We start from the raw sequence: 21,007 nt of genomic DNA on the forward strand, positions 1-21,007 counted from the left end.
GAATCATCTGTACTCTCCTCAAGCCCCTGAAATAAATACAACTTCCCTATAAAACACCTTTTATGTTTCCTGAGGAGGAATACCAAAAGACTCGGGCAAGCCAGAAGGTGGGCTTGGAATTGCTACAACAACTCCTGGATTGGGTATGTGCTCCCTGATATTAGTATCTTAGAACTGATTTAAAGGACAGCAAAACATCAATAATGGAAAGTAACCTGCCTTATGCAGAACTTCCTTAGCTCAAAGCAATTTACACTTGATAAATACTCTGAAACAATCTATCCATATCAAACGTGACAAAGAGTTCTAGTCTGTATTCCTATGCATCTTAAAAACATTTTCTTTTCAACAGATATTAGAAAACTACTCTGGTTTTGTTTTTCCTTGCACATAGCTTAATACTTGCCTCTTCCCATGGCGACATCTCCAGCCTTTTCAGGACCTCCCTAGTGTGGAGTTCCAGGATGTCCAGATTAGAAGGAGTTTTGGTTGCATGGTCTCGCAGTTTCCTCACCCTTCGTCTGGAGTGGTGAGGGGAAGCTGTTTCATGTGAAGATCGTGAAGTTGGAGACACACCAAGAATTCCCTGAGTTTTAACTAATTTGCTGTTTTCCTCCTGTAATTAAAAGCACTTTTCAGAATAGTCTCAGAGGAATAAATCCACATATTTAAGTGCTGCTTCTTATTCATCTAATTTAATGTAAATTACGTAAGGAAAATTGTTATGACTTTAGAGAAATAACTCCATGTTTCATTTGGATTTGATGTACAAAGTTGAGTTCTACTGCACCTCTTCCTCATTTAAGGCTTTTATGCTATTCCACAAGAGTTGTGCCACCAAAACACACAATTTTATTCAGGAAGGCAGCACAGGGTATTGTACACAACAGATCACATCCCCTCAGAACCATTCTCTTCACATGAAAATGTGAGAATTTTTCAAGACTCAATAATCACTGAAGAATAAAGGAGCAAAACACTGGTATGGGAAACTAAACAAAACAAAAAACCAAAAACAAACAAACAAACAAACAAAAAAACAACCACCAAACAAAAAACCCACACCACCTCCCCTACTGATTATATAACACACAGCCACAAAACAGAAGACTGAGCGAAAGAGATGACAACTGGACCAGATGGACCAGAACTAACTAACAAGTACACAGGAGAACGGAATATGCACAGAATATCGAATTAAAATCTTTAACAACACATTTACAATAATTGCTTTAAGTAGTTGTAGCTACAGTTTAGAAATACCAACCTACAAATAATTTCACCATTAAAATCTAAAAAATTAACAAAAAATGCATAAAGCACTCAATATCCATTTTCTTTATCTTATATACTGATAGCTTAGTATTCTGAACAGTTTTGCTCTTGATGTTCTATTATTAAATGAATGGTTAAGTAAATTAAAAGGTGAATATAGTCAATCAGAAGCATAACTATGATGGAGTTCCCTGATTCAAAGATTTATTTTCTGAAGCTTTACACAGGGTTGCCTCTGTTCTTACCTCCACAGAACGAATCACTTTAGAGAGCTCTTTGATGAGATGCCCAGGCCTAATGTTGTCTGGAATTTCAAAGGCATGTTCTGTTACAAGCTGCATGCAAAGGGAGAAGAAAAGATACTTAGCTTTGGTTTTCTCCCAGATAAAAGCAGAAATAACATAAAATAAAAATACAAGGGGAAAAAAATAAAAGCAAAAGAAAAACCAGATCAATTTATGTAACAATGACCACAAACTGCCAGGACTGATATATACAGTAGCTTCCAGTCCAAGTTTTAGTAGTCAGCAGATATACCTCAATGTCTCCAAGAATCCAAAGAAGAGACAACACAAAGCCATACTGACAACCACTTAATTTTTTTTTTTTTTACCTTCAGTACAGTAATCACCTCTATTTTCTCTACCATGGTCAGTATAGAGCAATACTTCTGACATTCATTAGTGTCATGACTTTAAAAACACCTAAAGGCTAAGGGAATTTCATCCTGACAAAAATTTAATCTCTAGAGCAAATCAAGAATAATCATGAGCAATCTAGATGCAGATTTGTAGACATCTTCCTGACATTCAATTCTTAAAAATTACCCTCTTTGCTTATTTAATATCTAGGAGGTTGGAAAATCCAATTCAGAAAAAAACCTATTCCTTGTAAAAAATACAGAAAGTTGTAAAAGTTTATGTTCCCTTTAATACTCCGAAACCATGTCAGAGACAGATTTTATATATATACACACACACACAACAAAAGTCCAAACGCTCTACAATTAGATTCTAGCAAAAAATATTTTGTATGTAGTTTAAATGTCCCCCAGAACCCTTTCAGTTAGAATTAAACAGGTAAAACACCACTTAACACACAGGCTAGAATGACTGACGTGATTTCCTGTAATCAACCATTTAAATGGAAAATATCCCAAACACTTTCAGCTACACACATTTCAAAAATGAGATTCAGCAGCAAAATGATTGCTAGAAGAAATTCAATACTGAATGTGAGTTTCTTTGAACCTGGCTCCCTCTCAGTCATTAAAACAAATTCCTTCTCCCCTTTCCAAAAAAAAAGAAAACCAACAACAATATATAATCATGATATCATTCAATTCAGTGCCCCTAATTCTACAGGGAAGATTAAATAATCTGCTATTATTTACCATTGTTCATTCTTTGAATGTACTACACCTCTACACATTCACCCTGGAGAAAACAGCAGCTCTGTCACTAAACTATAACATTTTTCCATCAAGTTATTGGTCATTTCAGAACCATTCAATCCTTCCTACTTCCCTCTCTCAAAAGAGGATGAGTTTGAAATTCTCTAGAAAATGGCACAAAACAATCATCTAAGGTAATTCACCTATGTTGAAAAGACCTATTACATGACACCAATGTGAAAGCTCATGAGAGGGACTCTCATTTGAGGAGCATGCATTTGCCATTTTTCAGGAACTGTCTGAAGTCCTCAGCATGAGCAGATCAAACAAGCAATGTACAAAGCCTCTCCGGTCCTCACCTACCTACAACTCCAAACCTATCACACACATGGGCTGCAGCACAGCAAGACTAGCTCCAGGATGAAGCAGTAGCCACAAAAGATGGATGCAAAGTATGAAACACGAGAGCTGGTGGACAGCAGACAACACTGTGGCTGAATCACTGATGCTCTGCACTTCCCTCACAATGGGCGTTTCTGTTCATCCAGTCATTTGGGAATACTCACAAGTTTCATTAATAAGCATTCAGAATGCAGCAAGTGCAATTGATTTTTCTTCCACAGAGAAGTAGAAAATGTATCACATTCCACATGAATCAAAATACTTAATGACCTACTAGAGAGTACGCAAATGCTACATTACTACACCACAGCAATCTGGAAAAAAAGGAAATTAAATGCAATTTCAAATCAAAATAACGATTTATATAGGCTATGTTTGATCTCAGCTCGGTAGCCTGATCACTTGGCTTGCTCATTATCCATGCCACAGATGCAGAGATGGCTGGGATTCACACATGGTTTAACAGCTTAGGTCCTGTAAACACAACAACACTGATCACTAACAAGCGTTCATCCAGAACAGCAGAGACCAAGAGACCACTGGAGAACCAACTCAGAGGGTCAGCAAAGCTTCATCTGGGATCAGTAGTGCTACACAGGCTGGACCCCAGCACATTTCACACAAAATCCACTTCTGCATTTGCACCTCATATTCACTTCCACAGAGCTCATACTGTTGGATGCAGCATTGTGCAATCATCACACGTGTTGCATAGTAAGTTCTCTTATAAGTAGAATTAGTGGGCAGAAAGAGCAGAGATAGCTCAAAGACCCAGTTCAAGTCTGGCTTGCAACAAGGCAGCATCACAGGCAGCAACAAACTAGAATTAATAGCCTCACTCAGAACCACACTGCCTGTCAGTGAACAGCACTTCCCTGGAACACCGGTTCCAAGAGGGCTTATTAACACAGGCACACGAAAAAAAAAAACAAAAAACACATGAACTTGGACCAGACCCAGCTCTGTGCCAAAACAAACAAGCTTTCCTGGAGAGAAGAGCACCAGAGAAGGCAGTGCTGATGGCATACTTAGGATTTTTACAAGGGTTAATCAGTGTTGAGCAAGGACAGTATTCAACTGAAGTTAATATTCCTCAGTCTGAATCTAAAACGACTCTTCAGCAGGTGTAGCTGAAATGTACTTTCCACACCACTGACATGAATGAAAAATGCTAAGCACCATGGCATTCCACCCCTCCACTGCCTCAGACTAGGATTAACAGACTATATAAACCTGAGAAAAAGCCCCACCTTATCCTCTGGCATTCTTATCCCATCCTAAGGTAAAGCAAGATTCTACTTCTATCAGCTACAATACTTGAGCTTATTAAATGGTCTAATAGATTTTATTAGCTTCATGGAATATAAAATTGTCATGATGATTCTTCCCCAAAACAGCACTATATATTTTCAATTGACTTGTTCAGTACTCATTAACAGATAAAAATAAACTTAAACTTTAAAAGGGCATAGACCTTCACTTAGTTTTAAATTAGAACAGAGCTCATGAACATAGCAAACAAAATCACTTATACTTACTTCTTTTTTCATCCATAATTTTAAAGCAGTAAGTAAAGCCTTCACTCCTTGCACTAAATAGCCTGGAGGCTGGAAACCATCTTCCCTCAGTTCTAAAAAGGATACAAAAACCAATTTAGAAACACATCAAGAGAGAAAACAATAGAACGATACCTACCCTTCAGCCAATAAAGTTGTCATTATGCAACAGCACAGTAAAATATAAACTATGCAAGCAAATGAAACATGGCATCCTGCATTTGTGTGCATACTTCACAAGAATGACCATAAAAAACAAATCCAACCCTAAAGTGATTCTACATAAAACCTTTTTTTAACTTACTCTTGTATGAATTAGGGTTAGCTTACAAAATATTAAAGGTCATTTAGGGAAAAAGAACCCAGATCTAAAAGACAGAACAAAAAATAAGATATCTGAAGAAAGAAATCACTTTTATTTCATTGAGAAATATTTTAGTCAAAGGGGACAGCAGGACGTGGGATGCATCCCTGAATTAGAATTTGCATTGCTTATCACCATACATATGCAAATGGCTCACACTAGCACACTTCCACTTTCCAAACATTTTTTATCACCCTTCTAATTATCACAGTTCTCCCTCACATGGTTTACATCAGTTTTACTCCCAAAATCAAAGGGACAAGGGGTGGAAACCACTCTGCTTCAGAAGCTTCCCTTCTTATGGAAGTTGGTATTCCCAACTGATTGCAATTCTTTTTTGTTCTCTTTTGCTTCACGGGAGTAAAAAAAGAAGGGAAAAGACAAATCCTCCATAAACAGCAAAAAGTAGATTTAAAATCTCTCTCATGTTCCTGACAAATACTTCCACTTGTCAATAGCAAATCGATCAACACTAGAACCATTTGGCTCATTTTATAATAAATCACTATTCTTATGGATAATGTATTAGGAAGCTGGCAGAAAAAGGAAGGTTCTGTGAGTAAACAACTCTTCTTCTTTCAAAGAAGAGTTGTTCCTACTTGCTAAAGGGTATGAGAGGTACTGGCAGCAATCTTCCTGCCCATTAGCTGACTCAGCTGATAAAATTTTAAGAATACAATGGAGTACTGCAGGCTGATTTTTTTCGATGCAATAGAAACAACTGCATTAACTAAAAGTAATTCTAATTAATGAGTGCAGCATGCATTAACAACAGCACACATTGACTATTTTGAAACCTGAAGAATTAAGAAACATATTTAGATGAATACAATAATACTTATCATGAAACACTTTCTGCCAACGAAAAATCAAAATCAAAATATTTGTGACCCTGGTACCATATTATAAAAAGAAATAGAAGGACGTACTGTGTTGATTTTGCTTACTGACTTGTATTCCCTAAGAAGTACTGCTAACAGTTGGACATCACCATCACCCCACAAAACTGAACTGGCATCATCCTTTATTCATTGAACAATGGATTCCAACTAGCAAAGACCTAATTCATATGAGTCCTGATGCCAAAAATCCAATATAAACTTCACCCAGGCCATGGAAACATCAATTTTTATTTTTTTATTATGTTTATAGGTCATAGCATTGTTCAGTGACAAAACATGTGCTAAACCAGACATTAAACATAGCATGAGAAGAAGCTTCACAGTTCTTTCCTAAGACACAAGCCACAACAGGCTCCTAGCCTATGGACTCAAGGAGTCATGGGAGAAAAAGGGGAGAGGGAAAAGTGGGCTAATTCTAGACACAGCTTAGAGTTATCTAGATCTTACACAAACATACATGTTCCATTGCTTTTCCAGCAGGAACACAGTTCCTATGACTTCTGATGAGTTTGTAAACATTAACTATGCATGAATGAGACAAGCCAAAGCCAGCTTTCAAGATAAAAATACCCCTTCTGGAAGGAAAGATTTTCTGCAAGTCTGTTCTGTTTGGTAAGATTTCTGAGTTGCTCTAGGGTCACCCTGAGACTTTAAATGCTCATTTAGGAAACAAGGGTTGTTCAGTGCTCTGATTTCCTGAAAAGAGAATAGATGATTTTCAGTAACTTGTAACTGTTTCCACATTAGAAAAAATTACATGGGATTCTGATCTCTTCCACAACAGAAGCTGAATTCAGCAGCCTCCTCTGAAGGTTGACTTCTGTCCTTCAAAATATATTATTAAGATTAAACAGAGCAGGCAGAGGGGCAAGATACTTGAGAAAAAGGTGAAGTCAGCTAGGCACGCTCTCAAACACAAATATATACAGGTACAAATATAGCAGTTAAGGAATGGATGAGGAAATTTGGCGAAGAACAGCAACTGTTAAGAACTGGAGGCTGTTGAGACACCTCTTGGGTAAGCACAGATATAAGTGATTTAACATAGCCCATATGAAAGATGCATCAGCTCCTATAAAAGCCCTCACAGACATCTTTCCTTTCACAACCAGGAGCAGAGGACAACAGGCACTGTGACTGCAAAGGTCAAAGAAAATTGCAGAGGTGCAAGAAAACTTCTTTGCTTGGCTGTGAAGCCACCAAGAAGAAACCCATAGATAGAAGTTAGTGGGATCATTTCATTGAACTATTTGCTCAAAATAAAGGTTATCAAAGGACATTCAAAGATCTTAAATGATATGAAAGAAGCCTAGGAGAAGAAACTGATGCCATGGTCCATTATCAGTTAAGAGAAAAAGAATTATAAAAGCAGATACATGTGCATCTCTTAAAACAAGCATTACCTTTCAATGTTTCCAGTAAGTTTTTGGCCACAAACCAACAGATGGCTTCAAAGAATGGAAATTTGAAAAGATCTGGGGTTTTTAGTCTCTTCTCCATTTCATAACACCTGAATAAGTGCAAATATTATAAAACATGAATGTTTTAATTATCAAATTCATATTCAACTATGTAATCATTCAAACTGACGCAATGTCCAAAATAAAATGAAATAAAATAACCATGGTCATGATAAATAAAAGAAGTCAAGTACCACATAGTTAAACCCCAACAAGACCACAGACAAGATTGAACTCTGGTCTCATTCAGGCTCTGACCTTATCAAGTTTGACTGCGGCACTTCTAAGAATAAAGTTGGACTTCATAAAACTAGGATACAAACCCAATGTGTGATCTTTTAACAGATGGAATTTTATCGGGATTCCACTGTAATAAATAAAAACAATATGTTTAGAAGACAGCTCTACATCTTGGACAAAAACTAAATACAGCTGCCCTTAGAGCAATGCTGACTTGAGGATGCTCATTTCAACTCAGTGTCGCACACCTGGGCTTGCTTAGTTTTGTTTTACTCACTTATACTAATCTCCAAAGTACATTTTTTTCTTTTTTTTTCATCCTTTCATTCACTTAAATTCTTGCACAGCCTTCATTTTGCTTTTGAAACAAACTTTGTAGAAGTAAAGTAAGAGGACGTGCTTGACACATTCTAACTGAAAATGCCAGTACTGTCTGTTAGTTAGAGCCTGTACCAATTTGATCCTGGTTAAGTGCATGAAGAAAAATCTCTATGAAAAGATTATCCTACTTACAGGGCAACAAGTACAGCCAGAACTGAGACTAACCTGAGCTGCATGCCAATGTTGAGGTTGTGCAAAAAGTTTCCTCCAAAAGCCATACAATCCTGAGATGTGAGCACAGCGTGAATCCAGCCTAAAATGACACATTGTGAAACTTAATACATACGTATGAATTATTCTAAGACTGTTTTTAGATACACATGTAAGTAAAAACGCTGCTCCTGAAAGGAAAAAGCAAACAGATTTGTATTCTGTGCTAGGAACAAGTAATCTAAACGTTAACAACATGTAAACTGCAGTTTTTCAGAAATCTAGTGGAACTGTAATTTTCTGAAATAATTAAGCTGAAAACATTTATCACTGGGAAGGGGCAGTAAGGATGCAAAGCCAACTTTTCAAGTAAAAATTCCAAAAGTTTACACTCCAGTCCACAAATATAATAAACAACTCCAGAGGAGAAAAATATACTGAATGAAAGCTCAAGTCATTAAAATAAAAATTTTACATCTTTCAGTATTTACATGCTGCTTACAGTAACTGGGTTGTTCACACAACACAAAGTCATTTAACAAAACTGAAGTTTCTCAAATAGGAATTCAAAAGTGGTCCCATAAATTATTCTAAACACAGTCATTCTAAGTCAAGTGAAATTGTGATCAGTTTAAAACCCAGCCTAGACACTATAAAGTTTGTCACGTAACTAAAATAGTGTCCTTAGGAAATCCACGATTAACATGGTAAAGCATGGCCAACATTTTGCTATCGATCTAGCTAATTACTACTGGATAATTTCAACTAAGTACACAAAAGAACACACTACATGAGCTTCCTGATTAAGAACAGTTATTTGTGAAATTTATCCTGTGGAGTTTTAATGTAAGTAAATGACAAGCCGACTTTCTCTGTCACAATCCTTTTTCTGATTCTGCACGCCTACAGATGATCTTTGATACAAGATTAGTTGGCTGGACATTGCAGACTACATCATGGTTTCACTGAGTATAGGCAAGATGGACAAACACAAGCTTCTTCTGAATTTGTGGAAAGATCAGACCAAATCACAAACAATGACATATTACAAACTACCATTAAATCCATCCCTTAATTCAGCTAATGATCGATTTTATGGCATACCTGCATCAACTTAAGATTTTGATTTTTTTTATTTTCCTGCTTGCAATTTTTATGCTGTACTTCTGATCAAGGTCTGCGTAACAAGGAATGAAAATCTGGTGTAGACCACACTGAATATATTGAATAACTCTTAAGCAACTCCAAAGAGCCTCCCAGTAGATGCTATTCACCTACATGCAAGATTAATTTTCGAAGAGAAAACTACCCTGAACATATTTCCAAGATTATAAAATAATTATGACAACCACTAGCATCAGTGCAAGCAGAAACAGCAAGCGGTTTTCACCAGAGATTAGGGTTATTTTTTTCCAAGTCTTTACTCTGTCTTACAGAATTTCCCATTTTTTAAACACCTGTTTCGAAACCTAGTTTAATTTACAGGTTCTTCTGCTGTACTCCATCATATGTATATTAGTAAGTACGTGTGTATACACATACATGCACATGTATGGACACACATTTGAAGTGTTTTTTTACATGTACACACGTTGAAATACATCTACACCTGAGAAATTATCATCTGATGATACTTTTCATCATGGCCACATTACAGTGATAGCTCAGATTCTGTTGATTACTCAGAAAGCAGTAACTTTTTTCTGTGAGTCACAATAAAGTCTTGCATTTTGTAATTCTGCTTTCATAGATCACAGATCTATGAACTTACATACATGGACAATTAATTTTATCTATTGCCAGAAATACATGGTTTTAAAAGCTTTGGCTGTTCAGGAATGCCAAGAGTACAAAGAGGGCCTCATCAGGTAGTACTTAGCCTGCACAAGCTATGAACTAGAACAGTAAACACTGAACCTCACAGGTACAGAACTGAGCTATGAGAAAAATAAAGCAGTCTAGAAAGTGCAGGATGAAATAACGTGCTGATCATAATCTTCAAGGCTTCTTCCAGAAGTAGAATTGCAAACTGTTTTCCTACTCCATGTATTTTAAGCTTTCTTTCCCCCACAAAAAGAGAAGACAGTACCCAGTATAAATTTTTAATAATAAAAAGCATTTATAGGGAGACGTTGGATAAGCAAAAATACCAAAACCTGGCAGTCACTTTTGATTAGTTATAGACTTGTAAGCTTATGGTATTTGGGAGTTTGGCTAGGGTGAGGCATTTCGTTTTGAAGCATTTTCCCCATTTCTTTTATTAAAGAAGTTGAATTGTGTTGGCATTTCTCACAACAAACACAAACCATAAAACCCACCCAACCTGTATTCTTAATACTCTAGTCTACAGCATAAGAAGTTTATGTGATGCTTTTGCAATAACTAGGTCTAGTAGGCCTTGCAATACTGAAATCTGTAAAAGTAGGATGGTATTATAAAATTAGGGTAAGAATTCAGTCCAGATATTTATCAAATAGTGAACAATCTGCGCTCTGTTAATTGGAACTACTTCCCACTGGACCTCCTCGTTTGAATAATCAAATTCAACTTTAATTTGCTGTCTTCTAATTGGGTAACAAATACCCTTTCATTCCTTGATAACTGTTATGATTGTCAGCCAGTCGTAAAAGCTGATTGCTTGTTTCGAAAACCTAAATTACTAATTTTTATTATTCTCTCTTATCCATCACTTTAGAGGAGATCAAATGTTGATAATGCAATTATTTTACAATATTCTTAATTCCTGGTGATTAAATATGCTAAGTCCTAATAGCAAGAGTAAAATCTTACCTGTTGGAACAAATAAAGTGTGTCCTTGCTTCACAACACACTTGTAACACTTGTCAACTTTGTCCCCAAAATACACTTCACTCTGGGTGACAGATGAACTCCAGGACTCGTAGAGAGCCAAATTTTCATCAGTGGGCTTGATCAAATAAAATATCTTCTCACCCTATTAGACAAATATACCAAGGAAAAAAAATTAATGTTTTCCTAGAGGTACATTACAGCCTCTGAGTCACTCCTAATGAAGTAACAGATTGACCTAAATGTAAAGTACTTCATCTTCCCACTATGGCATGTTCAGGCTTCCCAGGCAAGTGTCTCACAAATGCAATCAATACAATATACCAAGAGCTTAGATACAGCATATTAACCTGGTGGTGCCTTGTGATTTAAGGGAAGCAAACAAACCACCAGAACTTTTCACTGGAGTACAAAAAAAAATCCAGTTTTTATAAACAATTCATAAATACGCATACCCCTACCAAAGAAAAAATGGAAGATGAAACCACTTTGCCTCTTCTATGACATACATGTGATAAAATTAGTGAGACTAAAATATTGAGTATGCCAATGATTTTCATTCAATTTTTTTTTTCCTACAAAACCTCACTCTATCACCCACAAGCCTACTAAAGTGATCAGTCAACCAATTACAGTCTACAAGTCGCCAACAGCGTGCTAAAATAAAAGCATAAAAATGCAACACCAGAGATCAGTAATTCAATTTCAAGCTCTTCCCTTAGCACTGCAAGCACAAGATTTCACAGAGGTGATAATGCCACAACAGAAGGCTGCACACTGAATAACTTTTGTTTCACGTAGTCATAGACATCCAGGAGGTGGTCAGACACCTAACAGGCTTCCTCAAGGCAGTGGTCACAGCACCAAGCCTGGCAGATTTCAGGAAATGTTTAGACAGTGCTCTCAGGCACGTGGGGTGGCTCTTATGGTGTCCTGTGCAGGGCCAGGAGTTGGACTCAATGATCTTGATGGGCTCCTTCCACAGAGCACGCTCTACGATTCCATAAAATCAAGAAGCATTCATACCCAGAGAACGTGATACCAAACTGATGTTCCTCCAAAATCAATATGAAAATCAGTATAGCTGTCCTGGACACCCATCAAGCAATACTTCTGAACAAAAGGCTTAGGGAAGACTGAATCATCCGGCCAATAATTTTCCACCCATGAAAGCTTTCTGGCAATGTCTGGTACTTCCACTAATTCAGACATCCTTTTTAAAAAACAAACAAACAGAAAAGAACTGTTAATATAAGCAGGAGTAAGCACACCTCTTTTTAAATGACAGCTTCCTACAAAGGCATTACTTATGAACTAATAAATATGTTTTATACCCACATTACATGACAGTGGCTGTCTACATAAAATGCATCTCCTCCTGTCTTTCCCACTACAGGCATTATATTCCTACACATACTGTTCAGCTTAGTTAAAACCACTTCCTACATTCAAGGAATTGAAGTCAATACTTACTTTGTGTCCGAGAATTCCAGACTGATCACATTCAATACTTTGGGTCGGTCAGGATTTGTGAAGTACTTAATGTAATTATGGAGCTTCATTTTACTGTCTGCTTGTCTTGCTACATCTATGACATCTATGACTTTGTCACCACCTGTGAAAAACAGGATGACTTTCTTAAGGCTATCACAGCTAGAAGACATTTCAGGTATTTAAGAGAAAATTAACTTTTCTCCAGTCTATCAAAACATTTCTGCAGAAAAATTCCACTATTATCATTATTCTCTTGGAAGAGAGACAGATCAGTATAAACCAACTTTTTATTAGGTTTAACTTTAATTACTATAATCAGCTAAGGACAGAACTGAAAACACTCTAAAAATAAATCCTCTTTCCTGTGGTTAACCAAAAAGAAACAGTAGTATAGAATGGCTGCATCTGTTTAAAAATAATAATAAAAAAAATAGGTTTATGGCTGCAACTGCAAAGAGTAGCAGGGAGAAAGTTATCAAGGCATGTCTCTTACTCACTTTTCCTATCAACCATCACCAACCCCCCACCTTCCTTACATACATGCACAACTTGCAAGCACGCAGTAATTTCACTGAATAATTATCATGGGTGTGTTTCATTTCTGACGACAATAAGGAGGGGGTTACACACCATGTGTTCTGAAGTGATACATTTAGAGAACTAGACAAGCCATGAGTAAGGACTAACACCACCACTATAACAGCAATTGGTTTATGTCCTTTTAGTTACACAATGGCCAAATCTGACACTTAATTCTGGAATGCTGGAAACATGCCTAGATGTACATTATAAACATATTCACTTAAAAACTGTAGGTTTGTATCATCTTGATAAATTCCAGCTGAAATAGTACTTATTCAGTTTTCTTATTTTTAATTTCAATAATAGGAAGGCAAATCTGTAGCACTCAAATTTTTTCCCTGAACTGGAAAACTTGGCAGGTCAAAATGTATGTACAAGGATGAGACAATCACATTTCTATCTGAATCCAAGGAAGCAGTAATCCAGAAGAAAAGATTCAGAGATACCACCATGATAATTAATCTTTAAGGCAGAACACACTTTACTATTTATCATCACAATGGTGACAACACTGCATATCATGGTGCCTTTGTAAAATATTGATGGACAGAAAACCTACTTTCAGCACACATCATTACCTTAGGTGATCATGAGAACACACTCAGACATCTCAGCTGTACCATGTGTTACAGGAAATGTCCTGCTGCAATTGGCTCAATCTCTGTACTGCACTTACATGAAGCTGGCACAATTACAGACTGATAAGAGATCTGATAAGAAAGGAGCGATTCTTGGGAAGCCTCTCCGACAAAGGATGCCAAGGTACGAAACTTTTCAGGAAGATGTTAATTCAGAAAGGCCAACTTACTGAGTCCAAAACAGTTCTGTCATAGCCTAACCAATGATTAAATTTATTAATCCTAAGAGCAATTCATTCAATTCCCATTATCCTTGGTTTATATATAGCAGAAAAGTATCCCAGCATTCCACACATAGCTTGCACTGTGATTAACAGGTTTGAAAGTTGAGACATAAGGCTGTAGTCCTATCACACATCTACCAAACAGACATAGACAAACACACACACACAAAAATTTAAAAAAAAAAAAAAAAAAGAGAGAGGAAGGGAAAAAACCACTCCAAACCATAGCTTTGATTTTACTCTCTGTTAGTCTTGAATTTAGAATAAATATTTAGCACTCTGGAAGCTCTTAAAATCATGCAAATATTTATTTTAACTTACAGACAGGATCATTTTAATAAGCACTCCAAAGTGATTCTTACCTACATAGCGTTCCACATCTAAAACGGAGAAAGTTGGTGGAGGAAGTCTGAGTCCCAGACCATCTAATTTAGGAACCATAATGGGAACATCAAACCCATGTTTCTCTAGATATCTTTGTGTTAACTGGCTTCCATGCATTTTCAAAATTACTTCATCAGCACTGGTGGGAAGAAAGGATGGAGTATTAGCAGAAAAGCATCCTCCAAGTACTACTGAAATCTAATCTCAGTTTGGGGGAGGCCAGACAGGAACGGCTACATCTGAATCCAAAAGAAAAAACAGTACTGTTTTATTACCCCTTTAACTAAAAGAACAAGAAAACAACCTCAAAAAGCAAAGAAACTTCTACTGAAATGCAGTATATGGAAACTCAATAGTCCTTCTGTATGACTGAAGAGAGCAACTTAAAAGGATGGGGAAAAGGAATTCTCAGAGAAGGCATTAAAGTATATTTTGCTAACAAGAACCACCAGTTGCTCTGAAGAATTTTAAGTCATTATTTTTCAGTGACATAGCCAAGCAAGCTCAGGATCAAAGTATAATCATGTTTCTTCACATTCTTCTAAAGCATGCAAGAATGGGTAGACTACCAGCTCAAGTCAATGCTCTGTGTTACTTGGCATGAAACTGAGAACTAGCCCTGAACTAAAGGAATAGACAATATTCTGACAGTAAGAGCACAAACAAACCAAACAAACCAACCAAGAGAAAAAAAAAAAAAAAAACAAAAAAAGGAAAAACCACCCCAAAACTCAGAACCTCTCAGACTACCCTGCAGCAGCCTCAACAGACAAACCATCCCAGCGCAAAACTGAACAGGGGAAGCTACGAAGCTACTACATGAAAAGACAAATGTATCCATCTAAAACAGGGATGTGCTGGGAAGAATTCTGGAGAAGGGGGAAGTCATCCTCAACCTTCACTATGTGAAGCAGAGAAATGCCAGTCACTTCCTCTAAGACACACTTTTCACTGTGTTTTCCCACCAAAACACGTAGGGAGGGTTATGTACCTTGGGAAAGAGCGAGCCCGCAACTGTTTAACAAAGGTCCGTGTTCCAGCCTGCACTGGTTTGGAGCCATCATCTGGCTCTGTGTAGTCATGTCTGTGCCAGTTTCTCCTCTTCTTCACTATAAAATTCAGAAGGATTAAACATTGAATTAGTTCAATCAGGCAGCTCAGATTAGCAGTCATCTCATCAGTGAGACAGACATGCCTCAATCACATTACTGTGATTAACAAACCTTATTTCTTTATCAGGCGACACGCCACCCATTTCCAACAAATAAATCTGCAAGACTCAGTAACTGTCTGTACTTTTACAGCTCCTTCTGTACGAGAATCTCAGTGCACACTATACACAATTTAAGATTCCATATCCAGTCCAACACAAGTAAATGGGTGCAGCCTGAAAGCTGTACAAACCCAACAAGTCAGCTACAAAACTAATAATCCAACTTTAATTCCCTAAGGGTCAGAGGTTTTTTTAATAAACAAAAGAATCACACCTCTTGTATAGCCAGACACTTCATTTTACATATTCACACAAGGTTAACAAGACTTAATCCCACTATGCTATCACACTCCATAAACCCATACCCAGTCTGATATTATTACTGCTATTCACTACCATTTCTACTGATTATGTCTCCATTACAGTTTTGTGTGTAAACTGTTTTGGGCAGGTGTGATCTTTACTATACATGTAACAAAAGCACTGCACTCCAAAACATACAACTTCTTAACAGTTTGAAGCTTTAATGCACTGCAATAGTATATTAATAAAAAACAAAGGATAAATTAAAGTTCTATTACTATTTTGGCAATCTGAATCTGATAGTTCAGTAGTAGCAAAACTGCATTTCTAACCGACCCTTACACTTAAAGGGCCAAGGAAATTGAAACACTAGACATTCCCATAGAAAATTGCTGTGATATCCCCATGACAAATGACAGATGACCAAATGAAAAAAAAAAGTGTAAAAAAAAAAAAAAGTATGTACTTGCACAGAATCACAGAATGCTTTGGGGTGGAAGGGCCATTAAAGATCATCTAGTTACATCCTGGCATGAACAAGGAGACCTTCCACTATCCCAGTTTGCTCAAAGCCCCATTTGACCTGGCTTTGAACGCTTCCAAGATGAGACATCCACCACTTCTCTGAGCAACCTGTGCCAGTGTTTCACCGATCTCACAGTAAAGGATTTCTTCTTTAATCTAAATCTAGTCTCTTTCAGTTTAAAGCCACCATCCATTGTCCTATCAATAAAGACCTCAGTAAAAAGGCATCTTATTTCTTATAAGCCTCCTTTATATATTGGAAAGTTGTTTCGTAAAACACTCTAAGCTGTATGTAGCCTCCTTATTTGAATTTTTTGACCTGGGGTGAAGGAGAGGACAAAGTGACTTACGATATTACGGTTAACTTAACTGACTGTCTTCAAATTTTCACAATTTCAAAACAAATCATGTCACAATGGATATTTCATTGATTCGGCTTCCTCAATCACTCATTTTTCATCTTCCTTTATGAAGAACACAAGCTTACAGCCTTGAACAGAAGCCCCTGGTTATACCATCTGTTGTTAGTGAACTGCTCTTTGGAGCACTTCCCCTCCATCCAAATAAACCTATATTTCTGATCCTCAGACACTCAACAGGTTGAGAAGCCCTATTAAAGCATCAAGAGGTGCCTCTGTGAAAGGGACCACCATCTCGCCACTTGGGAATAAACTCTACGAGTGCTGAACTTCCGACCTTTATCACTTACTGTACTAAGAAACACACTAAGGGTCCAGTAATATTAAGGACGCATTTCATTTTTTCCTAAAAAAGCCAAACTGCTCCATAGCCAGACAGCTGCCCCACGAAGATTTACTGATATCCTATCTATAATTTAACCACTAATATTAAACAAAAATTTAGTTGCATATGCTGAGGAAACTCAGAAGAGGAAAAAGCTAATGTTATTTGTCAACACAAAATTGTGTTTTATAGTTCTCTGCCGAACATCCTGAAATGCAACATCTAGCAAAACCACTGCATTACTACAAATTTTAACTTCATGGAAGAGCTCATTCCTAAATTCACCTAAGTCATGATGCACCCAAAATGCAAAAAAGCACTAGCAATACTGAAGATACAGCTCACTGTAATAGAAAGCTGAGGATATATAGTGGAGGGGGAAAATAGTTTCTGAAAAAAAAAAATGTATTTGCAGCTTCTCCAGAGAAAACAGTTGGTTATACCGGAATAACAGACCTCTTATAGTCATTACATGTAAGAGGGAATAACTCCTATTGATGTGCTGTTTCCACAGACATGACAACATGGACCCTTTAGAAGACTTTTAAGGGAATAAACTGACGTTTATAGATCTTTGCTAACCTGAAAACCAGTGCTGCTTAATGAGCCAACTATCCAAATACTGTAAAACTTCATGAATAATGAAGACAGGTTTATTAAGTTTTCAAAGCTATTTTCTCAGTCATAAATAATAATACAAGAAATTAGTGGCTAATACTAATTTTCAACAGAGTAGTTTCCCATAAATTCACTGCTGTTACAACAGCTCATTAAAATTGTAAGACGATACAGCTGCTTAAGAGATTTTATGGCACAGACACACTTTTCAAAGTCTGCCTTTCCAACACTTACAAATCAGAAAATAATATCGTTTCTTTTGTTTCTACTTGGCAATATACATCATCCTTTCATAAGACAACACTGAAGAAGAGGAAACAGTAATGAAAACTTGCCCTGCTTATATATTCCTTAATTCTACAGCTTTTCAACCCCTTAAGACACTATAGAAACAATTGCCAAAAAAAAAATAACAAAAAACCAAACATTTTAACTGAATGGACCCTAATGCCAAATTAAGGAAGGAAACAGTGTTTCACCCATGATGTTTCTTAAAATTGAGGTAAAACCTGTTGTGACAACACTAAGAACTACACAAAGATAGTTGCAGGGATAGTGAGAAAAAGAGTGCCAGAAGTTTTCATTAAAATAAAGTGGAAATATTACTTTTTTTCTTTTTTCTTTTTTTAAATTGCATTCCTCCTACACTCAAAACAATGGGACAATAACTGTCTCTACTTAGGCAAACACTCTTCCCTGCCTTCTCCCACTACTGGGACCACTGGGACCTCAGATCACCATCTGCTAGACTCCAAATGGAGACCATCAAGAGGTCTCCATGTACACATGTACAATGAGGCCCCTGGTCTTGGAAGAGGTGCTGGAGATTCCCAGTGACCAAAAAGGCAGAAAAACTGTTGGCACAGGATGAGCGCAAAAATTTAAGGAGTACACTGTAAATCACAGAATACCCTGCTGAGGCCTGGTACAACATCTCATTCTCAGTTTAGACCAAGCACAGGGATTAACACCTCAAACAAAAAGATACTGGTTAGAGTGTAGTTACAGAATTGAGAAGGCAAAACCAAATAAAGAAAATAAAGTCCTGACAACTACAGTATTACTAGCATTTACTGAATGTTGTGCTTTCTCAAAGCTCTGGACACCACAAGCTGCTGACATATCTGACTTACATCATTTAGGCAAATAGAGCATTTTTAGACTTAAGGATCACTGAGAAAACTTTGAAACTAACAAAACTAATATGAATACTCTAAATCAAATAATCTAAAAAAAACCCTCCACAATGTATTACTATTTTTAAAATTGTTCTTTTTTTAAATTACTTATTTTAAGATTCATTATTTAGCATTTTATACACATGGCTGCTTACTGAAAGTCTTGCAAAATTGTTCTTTTAAATCATGACAATTTTTTTTTTAATACAGAGAGAAATTGACTTGTTAATTTCATCTTTCCATCTAACTATGCAGTAGCTTTCTTTTCATTCCTGAAATTTTTACACCATGAATTTTGTAGGATACTAAAAGTAACCACCCATTTGTACTGTAAAGTATGCGTTTCTTGTATATTTCAAGTAAATTTTTTGCACTACCTCCTTTGTTAAAATATTCTGTCAAAACCACAGATACTGGCTGTCCACTTTTTGCCCTCTTCAACAGCTGAATTTTTGTCTCTTTGAAAACTCTTAGACAAAGTGATTTTAGAATATGAAGCCGTAAATTAAAATTTTTTTTTAAACTTACACACATAATTTCATATGACTGAAGTACTCTGGAATACTCCTGCAATACCTGAAGTCATGAGACATTACCAGTCTCTTTAAAAACTGAAGTAAGTAGGGCCCAAACCACAAACTACCATAGATTTGATTCTGACAGCTGAGAACAATTAATGAAATTCAGCGTGACAACATATTTAATTATAACACCTCTGTTTGGGTTGGTAACTGACATGTCTGAAGCTTCTACTAAATCAAGATGATCTACACACTTGAGGCAATATGAAATAACAAGGATAATTTTTACCACAGATTCTTGTCTTTTTGAAAAGACTTGCAAAACAAAAATCCCTCTTATCTCACTGTTTAATTGCTGCAGGTGAGACAGCACCTACATTACAAGAAAGGTTATTTATTTACAGGCATCAGGGTCAGACTAGCTCTCACTAACAAAGAAAAGACATTTCAAATTTCCTAGTCTATTATTTTGAAATTCTGATATGACCTCTTGTCTACGCCTCTTCCTACTCCCTCTATTCCACAGGAAAAAAGAGACAAAGTTAAAGAAATTGATGGCTGTTGTTTGTATTCTGATTTTTAAGACAAACATGCAGATTTTGAACTGAAAATGACCACTGGAGTACTAAAAACTACACACACATAAACCAGCATTTATCTTACCTTTCAGCTGACAGACCATGAACAAAAGAACAAGAAACAAAAAAAAAACCCACAACAGGCTAACAAAAAACAATAACAAAACAAAAACATAACCAACAAAATCAACAACAACAAAACCCACAAACAAACACAAATGACCAGGGGTCAGTGCTTGGAGGGTAAAGACACATTGCTGAGAAATACTTTTCAGGTCTGAATGTAGAAATTTAATTCATGATTGGAAAACTGAAATTTATTTTGGGATTTTTTTACCACCTGTTTGCATTTGAGAAAGGAGACACATGGGAAAATCTAGGGAGATCTGGATAAATCTGAATAAAGCAGTATCCTTTCAGTAATTACTGAAAGAAAGTATCTCTCCTTTTTTCATGCAGATCTCTACAGCAAATCTATCTACTGAAAGGAGAACCAAAGGAGAACCATGAGTCTATTTTCAGACAACAAAATCAAAAGCAAACAACAAAAAAAGCACAAACAAACACCACTCACAGGATGTTCATATTCTACTGTCATGTTGAAAAGTTGTGTTTGATTACTGTGGCATATAGCCTACAACCATCAAGAAAGGAAAGATGCCTAACTTGTACATTCAAAGTTTTTTCAAAGTTGCCTCCCTAGGTATTTATCAGAATTTTGATAATTAAAGTACAGGAACCTTGAAACCATCTTTTGTATTTTCCTCTTTTTTTTTTTTTTTTTTTTACATAAATGATGATTCCCTAATTTTCATTCTCTCACTCTCTGCCAACTCCAGATTGTTTTCTACTAACTCTGTGCACTTTGGTTTCTCCTGTCTATAGCTATGCTTTATATTTTATTCTATCACCATCTCCACATCAGGGAACCTTTCAAGATGGTTTGTTTGTTTTGCAGGTTTTTAATCAACTCAGAGTTAGTCATGTAGAACCAGTACCTTCTAAATAATCAGACTCATCTTGAATATTCTTCTGAACATTTCTTTGCAGCTGTACATGGGGAGAAAACTGTCC

At 36.5% G+C, this 21,007-nt stretch overlaps 1 protein-coding gene across 2 annotated transcripts in view; it reads right to left on the minus strand.

Annotated features, from left to right (window-relative positions):
• The window catches only part of KDM7A (lysine demethylase 7A), a 61,038-nt gene that overhangs the window by 14,514 nt on the left and 25,517 nt on the right, over positions 1–21,007 (minus strand). For both annotated transcript variants that reach the window (XM_062491860.1, XM_062491859.1), the window contains exons 3-12: positions 15,245–15,362; positions 14,232–14,392; positions 12,405–12,546; positions 11,958–12,144; positions 10,914–11,076; positions 8,139–8,226; positions 7,296–7,402; positions 4,609–4,700; positions 1,521–1,610; positions 407–616 (exon numbers count right to left, since the gene is read on the minus strand). In XM_062491860.1, coding sequence (XP_062347844.1) covers positions 407–616; positions 1,521–1,610; positions 4,609–4,700; positions 7,296–7,402; positions 8,139–8,226; positions 10,914–11,076; positions 11,958–12,144; positions 12,405–12,546; positions 14,232–14,392; positions 15,245–15,362 — 1,358 coding nt within the window. The remainder of the gene's footprint in view (positions 1–406; positions 617–1,520; positions 1,611–4,608; positions 4,701–7,295; positions 7,403–8,138; positions 8,227–10,913; positions 11,077–11,957; positions 12,145–12,404; positions 12,547–14,231; positions 14,393–15,244; positions 15,363–21,007) is intronic.

This window comes from Cinclus cinclus, chromosome 4, assembly GCF_963662255.1.
Source record: "Cinclus cinclus chromosome 4, bCinCin1.1, whole genome shotgun sequence".
NCBI lineage: Eukaryota > Metazoa > Chordata > Aves > Passeriformes > Cinclidae > Cinclus > Cinclus cinclus.